Raw genomic sequence first — 13,333 nt, 5'->3', positions numbered from 1 at the left:
GCTGAATAATAATACAAAAGCAGCGGCGACAGGAATATTCGCGCACGTATATATTTATATGTATATATTTATACGTACATATACGTATATATTTATAAGTATATATACTTATAAATACTTAAGTACCATTTATATACTTATAAGTATATATACGCATAAATATATACGTATATGTATGTATATATACGCATAAATATATACGTATAAATATATATGTATATTTACGTATATATTTATAAGTGCTCGACTGTTCAGGTTGGAAAGAAAGTAATTTTTCCTTCGAGGATCATTAAAGGATGATTACTAATGAATAACGATAGACGATTGGTCGGTGTTACCAACACCCCCAGCGCGGGGCAGAACCTTCCTGTTGGAGGTGCAGGTTGGGTCTGTCTGACCCCTGTTGGGGGTCGGCGCTCCTCTGAGGGTAACCCCTGTGTCCCGGTCTGTTGGACAGGGTGTTGGGCAGGACGTCATGGCTGCCGGTGAGGAATACGAGAAGGTGAACGGCTCCCCCAGGCCGGACCCCCCCAGAGAGAGCCTGCAGCTCAGGAAGGAGATCTCGCTGCTGAACGGGGTCAGCCTGATCGTGGGCAACATGATCGGCTCAGGCATCTTCGTCTCCCCGAAGGGCGTGCTGCTCTACAGCGCCTCCTACGGGCTGTCGCTGGTCATCTGGGCCATCGGGGGCCTGTTCTCGGTGGTGGGGGCTCTCTGCTACGCTGAGCTGGGCACCACCATCACCAAATCGGGTGCGTCGTACGCCTACATCCTGGAGTCCTTTGGGGGCTTCGTGGCCTTCATCCGTTTGTGGACGTCGCTGCTCATCATCGAGCCGACCAGCCAGGCCGTCATCGCCATCACCTTCGCCAACTACCTGGTGCAGCCGCTGTTCCCCACCTGTGAGCCCCCCTACGCCGCTGCCCGGCTCATCGCTGCAGCGTGTGTCTGTGAGTATGTAGCCCCGCCCACAACCGGCGGCTAGCTGAGTATGTAGCCCCGCCCACAGCCAGCTGCTAGCCCCACCCATAGCCGGTAGCTAGCCCCACCCACAGCTGGCTGCTAGCTGCTAACCTTTTAAACTCTGCCCTCCAGGCTTACTGACCTTCATCAACTCTGCCTACGTGAAGTGGGGCACCCGCGTGCAGGACATCTTTACCTACGCCAAGGTGGCTGCCCTCATCGTCATCATCATCACCGGCATCGTCAAGCTTTGTCAGGGTGAGAGAGAGAGACACAGAGAGACAGACAGAGAGAGAGAGACACAGAGAGACAGACAGAGAGAGAGACAGAGAGACAGACAGAGAGAGAGACAGAGAGACAGACAGAGAGAGAGAGACACAGAGAGACAGATAGGACAGATTGAATTTCTAGTCCAGATTGAGTTGTTGTTGCTGAATTGGGGGCGGGATTTCCAGACCTTTGGATTTTCTCCCTTCTTTACCTGTTCCCCACCTGTCGAACAGAAACAAAGACAGTGGCAGTATCTCGCAAGCATTTAAAAGGTTTAATTTAATATTAGGAAAAGCAAAGAAAGAAGTAACAGAAGCTCCTAAAGTAATTAAAGTAACACCCTTTAACTGGAGAGAAAATATGCTCAGCAGTCTGAGCCTATAGCAGCTTATCGAGTAGAATCTGTGTTTCTAGTTGTAGGTTCTACCAGAGGAGGGTTTTGATTCTACTCTTAAATAAGTTCCTGACTTCATTGGTGGAGGATAGAGCAATGCTATCTAAGTGAATTACAATGTTAGAGAGATCATCTCTAAGATGCTTCGGCCCAATAATAATGACTTCAGTTTTGTTACTGTTCAACATTAAGAAATTTTGAAGCACCCAGAATTTAATATCCCTGAGGCAGGTCTCTAATTTAGTTAGTTGATCCGATTTGTTTGTTTTAATTGACAATTAGAAATGGGTATCATCTGCATAACAGGGAAAATTAATGTTTTGTTTCCTTATAATATTTCCCAATGGTAACATATTCAGATTAAACAGAATTGGCCCCAGAACAGATCCTTGAGGTACTCCACAGGTGAGAGTCTCTCGGTCTTTAGATTTATTATTTACATAGACAAATTGAAATCGGTTGGATAGATACGACCTAAACCAATGTTGTGCTGAGTTTTTAATCCCAACTTCCTCTTCCAATCTCCTTAAAAGAATATTATGGTCAACAGTATCGAATGCTGCACTCAGGTCTAATAAGACTAGAACAGACAGAAGACCTTTATCTGACGTTGTTAAAAGGTCATTTGTGACTTTAAGCAGTGCAGTCTCCGTACTCTAGTTTGTTCTAAAACCTGACTGAAAATCCTCTTAACAGAGTTCTCTAACAGGTAGTCATTTAGCTGTTTGGCCCCTACGTTCTCGAGGATCTTAGACAGGAATGCAGGTTGTTTAGTGTTCTTGTTATCGTGGCTGAACTGATGTGTCTGTGAACACCTGACTGATGAATGGAAATTGTGACTTCAGCCGTCAACTCAAAAGTTTTAGGGTTCTTTTCCCACTAGAAGTTTTTCACTGATGCTTCCATCACGCGTTTGTCTCCATTGTAGGCTACACCACCAACTTCAGCTCGTCCTTCAGGGGATCGTCGACAGATCCCGGTGAAATCGCACTGGCGCTCTACTCGGCGCTCTTCTCCTACTCCGGCTGGGACACACTCAACTTTGTCACAGAGGAGATCAAAAACCCAGAAAGGTATCTCCTACGTTTCCTCTTCATCGTCCAGTCCAGGAGTCATCCTAACCCAGATGTCCTTCCAGGAACCTACCACTAGCCATTGGAATCTCCATGCCCATCGTCACCATCATCTACATCCTCACCAATGTGGCCTACTACGCTGTTCTGGATGTGACTGCCATACATGCCAGTGATGCCGTGGCAGTGGTAAGATCCAATCAGATGTCGCCCTGATCCACGTGTGTGATCCCAAATGACAGTTTGTGGGTCTTCAGACCTTTGCAGATCACACTCTTGGGGTGATGAGCTGGACCATCCCCATCGCTGTGGCTCTCTCTTGCTACGGTGGCCTCAACGCCTCCATCATAGCTGCTTCCAGGTAGACCCTCACAACCACTGATGTCACCATGGACTCAGTCTGACTGAGACGTTGTGTTTCCTGTCTGTGTCCAGGTTGTTCTTCGTGGGCTCTCGTGAAGGCCACCTCCCAGACGTTCTGTCCATGATCCACATCCAGAGATTCACTCCAATCCCTGCTCTCATCTTCAACGTAGGACAATGAATGTCACTCAAGAATGAGCACTGGGCGATATTTGTAGGCTTCCTGTTGGTCGTCGTTACGGACAATGTTGGAAAAGGCTCAGTCCTGATACCTTTTGATCGATCGATCTAAAGCCTGACGTGTCTGTAAACACTTGACTGATGAATAGAAATTGTGACTTCAGGTGTCAAATGGCCCCCAAAAGTTTGAGGGTCCTTTTCCCACCAGATCGATCGATCTATCTGTCTAAATTTGTGTGGATATACACAATGTCCTCTGGGACTAATACAGTATGTATGTATGTATGTATGTATGTATGTATGTATGTATGTATGTATGTATGTATGTATGTATGTATGTATGTATGTATGTATGTATGTATGTATGTATGTATGTATGTATCTATCATTCTATCTATCTATCTATCTATCTATCTATCTATCTATCTATCTATCTATCTATCTATCTATCTATCTATCTATCTATCTATCTATCTATCTATCTATCTATCTATCTATCTATCTATCTATCCATCCATCCATCCATCCATCCATCCATCTATCTATCTCTCGGTACTGTATTAGTCCCAGAGGACATTGTGTATATCCACACAAATTCACATGGATACCAGGTAAATACAGGCATAAGAGAAAAACACTGACAGTACTGTAAAATACTACACATCTAAAGAATACAACTAAACCTACTTTAGTACAAACCAACAGACAACAGGAGCCCCCCTCCCCCCTTACGCTGTAAGACATGTCATCGACCCAAAAGCACCATAAACACTATGAACACCCTAGTCCCACTACACTATAGCACAGCCCCCCATTCATCTGTTTGCTGACGAAAAGAAAAGAATGAAAAGGCACACCTAAACACTCAGAGGACAGCTGCAGCCTGCTCACACACACACACACACACACACACACACACACACACACACACACACACACACACACACACACACACACACACACACACACACACACACACACACACACTTTACATGTTAGTTAACGGTTGTTGAGCCTGCTGACAAAATGTTGTTGGAGACAGTGGTCACCTGTCTCTCTCCATCCAGTGTGTGATGTCACTGGTGTACCTGACGGTGGAGGACGTCTTCCAGCTGATCAACTACTACAGTTTCAGCTACTGGTTCTTCATGGGGCTGTCCATCGCTGGGCAGATCTACCTCCGCTGGAAGCAGCCCGACAGACCCCGTCCCCTCAAGGTGAGGCCCCATCGTGGGGGACGTCCTGACACCACACCCTCACGTGGATGCGTGGTCCTCACACCTCCTGATGCCTCCCTGCAGCTCACGCTGGCGTTCCCGGTGATCTTCTGCCTGTGCACCATTTTCCTGGTGGCGGTCCCTCTCTACAGCGACACCATTAGCTCCCTGATCGGCATCGCCATCGCCCTGTCGGGGGTCCCTGTCTACTTCCTGGGCGTCCATCTGCCAGAGTCCAAACGACCGTCTGTGATCACTGAGGCGCTGCGTGAGTCCCCACACACACCTGGCACCCACGGGACACACCTGACACCCACGCAGGGCTCGAAATTGTGACCATTTTGGTCGCATATGCGCCCAAATTTTTACCAGTGCGACTATTAAATATATTTGGGAGCACCGGTGCGACTAGGGAAAAAAATCTGGTATGCCTTCTTTTTCCTCTTCTCTCTCGCTCTTTCTCTCTCTCCATAGAGCAGGGGTCACCAAATGGCGGACCGCGGTCCGGATCCGGACCGCGTGATGATTCTGTCCTGACCTGTGACCACTCCATGATAAATTCACGAGAGTAGATTTCTCGGCGCATTTTTACTTGCAGTTTGCGGCTACAGACAGCGGAGGCTACTCCTCCAGTTAATACGGTAATAGCTCCACTCAGTTCAGCCAATCAGATCATTTTCTCTACCCTGTGCTGTCAGTGTACCAGGAAGTGAGACAGCTCGCTACCGCTGTGAGTTTACCGCTACAGGAGCACAGAAGGGAGACAGCATAGCTCCAAACAAAGGGAGGTTAACGAGGAAAACCGCTGGTTAACAATGAGTGGACGAAATTTGTTTGTTCCTCCGTCAGGCAGTTCAAAACCATTTTACCTCATATTGTCTGAACACGTAGCATGAATTAAAAGTGGTAACATGAAGCGCCACTATGAAACAAAGCACAGATCTTTTGCGCAGAATTATCCCCTGAAGTCCGAGCTGAGGGCAAAATAACCAAGAAAAATGCAAACAAATGTTCACTAAAGGCATGGTGGAGTTTGGGGCAACCGGGCTGGCCTGACAGCGCGCCACAAAGCTATTTAAGCCACACCCAGGTAGTGCCTCGGTTTGGCCCCTGACCCGGAGGCGGACCGACGCAGCCTCCTCAGGTGAGCGTCTCTCATACAGTTTTGTGTGGATGTGGGGAAAACGAGTAAGCTCCGAGTGTGCACCCTCGAACGCACTACCGCAACAGTTTGTTTGACGCGGACACACGTGAGTGTGGACCTGCTGGAGAATGTGCGCCAAACAGTCTGAGCAGGACCGCGGTCCTGGGGTCCTGTCAGGAAACAAGGAGAGCGCAGCTGCGGCTGCTCTCCTGGGGGAGGGAGAGAGGCGTGGGACGGAGATGGACGGAGCGTCTCTATCGCTCTGTCACTGCCTTGCTTTTGGGTAGGTGCTCCTAAAGTCTCCTGGTGCTACTAACTTCTACATTTGGGAGTACCAGTGCTACCAAGACAAAAAGTTAATTTCGAGCCCTGCACCCACGGGACACACCTGACACCCATGGGACACAACTGACACCCACGAGACACACCTGACACCCATGGGACACAACTGACACCCACGAGACACACCTGACACCCACGGGACACACCTGACACCCACGGGACACACCTGACACCCACGGGACACACTTGACACCTATGGGACACACCTGACACCCACAGGACACACCTGACACCCACGGGACACACCTGACACCTACGGGACACACCTGACACCCATGAGACACACCTGACACCCACCTGACACCCACAGGACACACCTGATACCCACGGGACACACCTGACACCCACAGGACACACCTGAATCCTACAGGACACACCTGACACCCACGGGACATACCTGACACCCATGGGACACACCTGGGGGGCTAACATGTGCTCGTCTCTCTGCAGGTTGTCTCACCCACCTCACCCAGAACACCTGCCTGTGTGTCCTCACAGAGATGGACACAGGTGAGTAGGAGCTGGACTCACCAGGAGAGCAGACACGTGTTACACTGTTCACTATGCAGAAGCACTCTCACCTCACTGGGGTTAGCATCAGAGATGCTAACGCCCTTTGCACACGCTCTCACCCGGGAATCTACGGACTCCAGCTGTTCAGGAAGGAAAGCCCCCCCTTTGGGGTTGGTGGTTTTTTAACTTCTAAGTCATTTTTATGTTGAACCAACATTTTGCTGTTTTTGAAGGACTTTCATGAATGTTGAAGACATTTGGAACGTTTGTCTGAACCGACTTTGCTGCTTTGAGACCTTCCTGTTGATTATTGGCTCCAAACCAGGAAGCATTCTTTTACTATTCGCTTTTGATTATTGATTATTTATTCACTGGACAACAGTTGTTTAGACCGGAGTTGGAGTAGCGACGCTATTGATCGTTAACATGTATTGCTCCTCTACTCTCTTCTTTACGGTAAAGGCAGCCTTTGACTCGGGAACTCCTGCGCAGGATGATTCCTGGTTTTGTTCCTGGTGTTTCTCATGTCAGGAGCTAATAAAGCTATTAAAGTCACGTAAACGTTGTGTTTATTCCGTTTAACACGGGGAACAGAGGCAATGCTCCGCGGATGTTTGATGAAGCCGTACGGGTGTTGGAGGTCTGGAGACGAGACACACTGAGCTCGTAGCAGCAGTTCCAGCCAAACAGACGAAGACCACAAATCAATGGGTGGCTGTTATCGGTTGACACAGTGACCTCATGTTTCTACTTTCTACGCTGTGTCTCAACTCGAGATTCTACTTTAGGATCCTGTTATTTCAGTTCTTACTTTCAGTCACACATTTTTGAGTCTATCCACGAGGTTTTAAGTTCATATCGACTGTTAGCTGGAAGAGCTCCAGAAGTCATGTTAGTGCAGTTACGTCCTCCCACTAACAGTTTATCCAGCTAATGCTAGCTCGTGTGCTATGCTTTAGCCAAACTAGGCACCTTGATGTATAAAAATCTATGTTTGAAATAAACATAATTTAAAATGCAGTTTAGAGGACAGAAGGACGAAAGACTGAAACACAGATGAGTTTCTCTGGGCTCAGTCTCTAGATCCAATGTCAAACTCAAGGCCCGGGGGCCAAATGTGGCCCTCCACACCATTTTACGTGGCCCACGAAAACATAAAAGGTCACTGTCTAAAAACTAATAGATTAAAAGTGTGGTTTGACCAAAACTACATTTCCCACAATGCAGTAATTCAGCCCATTTTAACTCTGACTAAACGTTGTGAACAAAGTTAATGTCCTAACTTGTGTTTGATGTTATTTTTCTTTATTCATTGATAGTTTGATCCTTGATTGATGGAGTTCTGTGGGTTTAATAACCTGACAAATTAAAGGATTTATGTTAGAACAGAGAAACAAATAAACATGTTTTTTCTGTCTAACTGTAATGTTTGGAACTAGAATAAGTCAGAAATTCAGTTATTTAACATTAAGGAGTACCGTATTTTTCGGACTATAAATCGCTCCGGATTATAAATTGCACCAGCCAAAAAATGCATAATTAAGGAGGAAAAAACATACATAAGTCGCATTTTTGGGGGAAATTTATTTGATAAAATCCAACACCAAAAACATACATGTCATCTTGAAAGGCAATTTAAAATAAAAATAAAATAGAGAACAACAGGCTGAATAAGTGTATGGTATACAGTACTAACGTTACATGACTGACATGCCTGGTAATGTCAGTAACGACGTAACATATTAAGTTATTCACATAACTCTAGCATAAAGAACATGCTAACAAGTTTACCAAACTATCAGTTTTCACTCCAAATCACTAAATCCAATGAAATCTTCATCCTCGGTGTCACCTTTAAACAACTCCCCCAACTCCTGAGGTAGACGATGCGCCGCATCCTCTTCTACCTCACTTACGTCAGACTCATTGTCAGTTACCGGCAATGTTGAAAGTATCAACACAGGCCTAGAGCGCCCTCTTGCGGTTTAGTGTGAAAATAACATGTGAAATGATATAATAATGTGTTAATAATTTCACACAAGTCGCACCAGAGTATAAATTGCACCCCCGGCCAAACTATGAAAAAAACTGCGACTTATAATCCAAAAAATACAGTAGTTACATTACATTGAGTTACATTTATTAGTTACATCTGGCCCTTTGAGGACAGCCGTAATGCTGATGTGGCCCTCAGTGAAAATAAGTTTGACCCCCCCCCGAGCTAGATCTTTACCTTCTATGTTCCAAGTCATGGTTTGAGGAACGATCAGTAAACAGAACACTGACTGACAGTTTATTTCACACACATTTACATTTTTATACACATCTACATATTTACAAAAGTAGAATTCAGCATCCAGGAAAATCTGAACTTTAAAAAGAACAACTTGTGAAGAAACATCCACACCATCATGAAGCCAATGTTCACACGATCCTGAGCTCGACACAGCTCCACCTGACCCACCTCCGGCCGCCGCGACCCACCCACCCAGACACTAACTTTAGGACCCAAACAGGCAACATCTTGACTAACAGTTCGCTGCTCTCACAGTAAAACATTTTCACTTGTAAGACAGAAACACAAACGTGGTGAAATGGAGAGCAGCTCCTCTGCAGTCATGTGACCCTGACGCGCTAACGTGCTCACAGCGCTAGTCCGAATCACAGTCATCTCCTTCCTCTTCACTGCAGACACCCACTTCCTGTATGACGTCCCTCCGGTAGCGCCGCCAGCTCCTGCAGCTGTACGAGTGCTCCTCCTCTTCCTCATCCCAGTGGCCTGTGTGGACGACACGGAAACCAGTCGATGAAACAATCTGGAGGCGACGAAGGAGTCGTCCCACAGCAGCTGAAGGCTACGCACAGCTTGTTAGCATTTAATGCTAATGTGGATAAAACTTGTCGACAGACTTTCAAAACCTACAACCGCTAAGAGACACGCCCTTCTGCCTGAGACAAAGTACAGCCTCTGGGGGTGATGGGTGACCCCCATAACTCTGGGGGTGGGGGGGTGGGCGACCCCCATGTCTCTGGGGAGGGCTGGGTGACCCCCATGTTTCTGGGGGGGTGGAGGGGCTGATGCTTCAGGACTAGTGAACTCACTATTTGTGCAGGGCAGCAACCTGACCCCCCTAAACAGAGCCCCCCAGCCCCACCCTTCATACGTACCGACGTAGCGCTGCTCGGCCTCGCTCTCTGACCCCTCCTCGTCGGGGTAGTCGTTCCTCCAGTTGGCTTCATCATTCTCATCATCCTCGTCGTCGTAGACCTCCTCCTCCTGAACCACCAGGTCCGGCACCTGGAACCAGTTTGTCTCATTACTGGACTGGTACTGGTTCACATGTCACACCAATAATGACCAAGTCACTTTAAGATGGACCCCATGAACTCACATTCAGGAGTTCAGAAGCATCTAAAGACCGGTCGACCCCCCACCCATACGCACCAGTTGCCCGTCATCAGCGTAGGCGCTGACCGACAGGATGTCCTGGATCCAGCCCTGCGCCGCCGTCTCCTGGCAGTACAGGTCGTACACGTAGTCGGCGTCCTGCTCCTCGTCTGGCCCCCCTCCAGAGATGTTCAGACGCTCCCGCAGCATCTGGATGTTGTTACACAGGATGACCTCCGGGTCTGACGCCACCTGTTCAAACCAACCAGAACTGGTGACCAACATCTGGACCAGACCGACCAGTGGTTGAGCTAGAAACCCAGTTAACATTCTAACCAGTAACTGGACTTATTGTTCAGAATTAAGGTATATTATTATTATATATTCTAGCTCTTTAATTACTGCCAGATGCACTGATCTGTCTGGGCCGACATTAAACGTTAACCAGCTCCTGCTACCACTAGGTGGCGCACCAGCACTGACGCCAGCTTATGGGCTGAGCTTTTAAACATCCAGTAACTTCTTTCCTATGCATTTCTCTCCTATTTTTCTCTTGTTTCTCTCTCGTTTTTTCATGATATAACTTAGTTTTTCTATGGTAAGCATGGAGCTGCTTTCTCAGTCAGCTGATCAGCTGGTCAGCTGATCAGCTGATCATCACGGAGTAAACACTACATCAACTGATCGTCACTGAGTAAACACAAGATCAGCTGATCGTCCCTCCACTGTGTAAACACAAGATCAGCTGATCGTCACTGTGTAAACACTAGATCAGCTGATCGAACTGAGACCAGCAGGTAAACACGGCCTAGGGTTTGTGGCTAAAAACACAGTGTTTGGAGATGGGACAGAAATCAGTGGAGACAACAGATGATTACAGACAGGAGGTGATCAAAGCTGTGGTTCCCGACAATCATCACGGACATTGAGATCGCTGGCTAACGGGGAGCTAAGCTAAGTATGACGTGCTTCAGAGAAACAATTTCTTATTAAATGTTATTTTAATTACTTTACTTTTCCCCGTAGGGAAATTGTTAAGAGTACTCTATAGACACTGTTTGATCGCATGCATATACATGGTGTGTACAGGCCCGTAACGTCACACACACACACACACACACACACACACACACACACACACACACACACACATTCACTGGGGGGCAGCTCCTTCGCGGAGCGCCTTAATGAGCAGCTTATGAAGGGGACGGCGCCTTGCTCAAGGGCGCCTCAGCAGTGAGGTGAGCTGAGACCTCCCACTGTCAGCTCACACTCCGGGTGGCTGGACAGGGGTGGGAATTGAACTTCCGATCCTGCGACCAGTGGACGACCCGCTGAGACAGCGATGCCCAACATTGAGCAAAAACTGAAAATTGAGAAACAAAATTGTACGCGGTGTCGCCCTGAGTGAAGCATCATGGGATAGATCAAGAACAGAAACAAAACATCTGGAGCCTCGGAGAACGTCCACTGAAGGAGATCAGTTCGCACCAGGCAGCCATTCCCACTCAGCCAATGGTGTGAGAGCATTCTTTTTTAATTTTTAAAAAAAAATTTATATACTGTTATAATCCCCGAAGGGAAATTAAGAACGCACACTCTAGTTTTGTTAGTCTTATCAATCACATGCATATTAGTGAGTACAGGCCCCTGTAATTCACACAACCACACACAAGGGGGCCTGTAGGCATGCAAGGGAGGTAGAGTGGCGGGCAGCCCCTTTTTGTGGAGCGCCCAAATTAGCAGCTTGTGAGGGGGGACGGCGCCTTGCTCAAGGGCGCCTCGGCAGTGCTGCGGAGTGTAATTTTTGGGCGGGAGCGGGAATCGAACCGCCGATCTCAGAACATTGGACGACCCGCTCTGCCGCCTGCTTTACCACTGAGCCACTGCCGCCCATTCTGACCTGTCTGATGATGTAAACACAACTCCTCATCAACAAGAGGAGACGTTCTGCTTCCGTCAGGAACTAAAGTTTGTTGGACTGACTGACTGAAGTAGCCAATCGCAGTAAGAGCTGAACAAACCCTGATCTTCACTGAAGCTCCACTCACCTCCCCAGCAGAGATCTTCTGGTCCTCTTCCGTCTCATGAAGGAGATCAACCACCTGGATGTTTCCAAGAGACAAACATTTGTCCGTCTCTTCGTCAGCCTGCTGCCCCCCATCAGGGGTGTCCGTCTGGGGGTGTAGCCCTTCAGCCGGCTCCAACAGCCCTGGACGGTGGCCCGAGACGATTCTGTAGCGCTCCTCCCTCCGAGTAGACCACTTCGAGCTCCGAAGGTCCCCCACAATCCTTTGGGCGCTGGCGGCAGAGGGCCGCAAGGCGTGGGCCAGCTGAGGCCGAGTCAAAGCCTCCTGGACGTGAGTCTTCACTGGGGCGTCCTGGAGACCAGACCACAGAGTCAGAGAGGCAGGTAGAGAGTCAGAGTGGCAGGTAGAGAGTCAGAGAGGCAGGTAGAGAGTCAGAGAGGCAGGTAGAGAGTCAGAGTGGCAGGTAGAGAGTCAGAGTGGCAGGTAGAGAGTCAGAGAGGCAGGTAGAGAGTCAGAGAGGCAGGTAGAGAGTCAGAGTGGCAGGTAGAGAGTCAGAGAGGCAGGTAGAGAGTCAGAGTGGCAGGTAGAGAGTCAGAGAGGCAGGTAGAGAGTCAGAGAGGCAGGTAGAGAGTCAGAGTGGCAGGTAGAGAGTCAGAGTGGCAGATAAAGAGTCAGAGTGGCAGGTAGAGAGGCAGGTAGAGAGTCAGAGAGGCAGGTAGAGAGTCAGAGTGGCAGACAGAGTCGGAGTGAACAAATGAACACAAACTGTAAACATAAAGTATTTGCATAAAGATATATTGGTGTTCATTCTTCACTCATGAACGTCTTGACTCGATAACCCGTTTCCGGGCTAATGCAAATGCTAACGGCAGCTAGCCCGTCATGCTGCCAGGTAGCCGGAGCCGATCACCTGCGTGTCCACCGTGGCCACCAGCTTGAACAAGGAGCGCTCCACGTCGGGCTCCGGTACCGGGGATCCGGGCGCCTCCGGACGGATCCGCTTGCAGGCGAGCAGCAGCGCGTCCGCGGGGTCCGAACCCCGCTTCCGCTTCACACGCAGGACGGTGGCGTTCGGCTCCATGTCGGCCATGTCTGCCCCGGAGCCTCCGCCTTCTTCCGCTGTGACGTCAGGGCCAGCTACCCTGTATCTGATTGGTCTACTTTCAGTCGATCAAAGCTAACTCAACGAATCACCAGCCGCTATGAATAAACCCAACCCACCGGTGGGTTTCAGCCAGTGAGGAAAAACTATCAGAATGACATCATCAATAAATTATATATGACATTAAATTAATAATTTAATGTTGAATTAAAACAATTCAGTTGTTCAGATGCCTTCAGAACATCTATCTATCTATCTATCTATCTATCTATCTATCTATCTATCTATCTATCTATCTATCTATCTATCTATCTATCTATCTATCTATCTATCTATCTATCTATCTATCCATCC

At 48.1% G+C, this 13,333-nt stretch overlaps 2 protein-coding genes across 2 annotated transcripts in view; one reads left to right on the top strand and one right to left on the bottom strand.

Moving 5' to 3' along the window:
* The window catches only part of slc7a6 (solute carrier family 7 member 6), a 9,093-nt gene extending 2,152 nt beyond the window's left edge, over positions 1–6,941 (top strand). The window contains exons 2-10 of the mRNA XM_068312243.1: positions 458–950; positions 1,096–1,221; positions 2,556–2,700; positions 2,766–2,889; positions 2,958–3,061; positions 3,136–3,232; positions 4,311–4,460; positions 4,545–4,728; positions 6,397–6,941. Coding sequence (XP_068168344.1) covers positions 476–950; positions 1,096–1,221; positions 2,556–2,700; positions 2,766–2,889; positions 2,958–3,061; positions 3,136–3,232; positions 4,311–4,460; positions 4,545–4,728; positions 6,397–6,464 — 1,473 coding nt within the window. The 5' untranslated portion in view covers positions 458–475 and the 3' untranslated portion in view covers positions 6,465–6,941. The remainder of the gene's footprint in view (positions 1–457; positions 951–1,095; positions 1,222–2,555; positions 2,701–2,765; positions 2,890–2,957; positions 3,062–3,135; positions 3,233–4,310; positions 4,461–4,544; positions 4,729–6,396) is intronic.
* Positions 6,942–8,026: 1,085 nt separating this feature from the next.
* Positions 8,027–12,982, bottom strand: slc7a6os (solute carrier family 7 member 6 opposite strand). The gene is made up of 5 exons (XM_068311700.1): positions 12,788–12,982; positions 11,899–12,228; positions 9,905–10,099; positions 9,628–9,757; positions 8,027–9,238 (listed from the first exon to the last, which is right to left on the bottom strand). The coding sequence occupies exons 1-5, from the start codon at positions 12,965–12,967 to the stop codon at positions 9,111–9,113; spliced, it is 963 nt and encodes a 320-aa protein (XP_068167801.1). The 5' UTR covers positions 12,968–12,982; the 3' UTR covers positions 8,027–9,110.
* Between the last annotated feature and the right edge of the window lie 351 nt (positions 12,983–13,333).

Source organism: Antennarius striatus, chromosome 1 (assembly GCF_040054535.1).
Source record: "Antennarius striatus isolate MH-2024 chromosome 1, ASM4005453v1, whole genome shotgun sequence".
NCBI lineage: Eukaryota > Metazoa > Chordata > Actinopteri > Lophiiformes > Antennariidae > Antennarius > Antennarius striatus.
This window is presented reverse-complemented; position numbering and strand designations above follow the sequence as displayed.

What these genes read in the sequence shown, in the direction of transcription:
- slc7a6os (XM_068311700.1), bottom strand. Translation starts at nt 12,967, where the DNA reads ATGGCCGACATGGAGCCGAACGCCACCGTCCTGCGTGTGAAGCGGAAG. An exon ending in TGGCCACGGTGGACACGCAG is followed by an intron (nt 12,229 to 12,787) that starts GTGATCGGCTCC and finishes TCTGGTCTCCAG; the next exon opens with GACGCCCCAGTGAAGACTCA. An exon ending in AGAAGATCTCTGCTGGGGAG is followed by an intron (nt 10,100 to 11,898) that starts GTGAGTGGAGCT and finishes TGGTTTGAACAG; the next exon opens with GTGGCGTCAGACCCGGAGGT.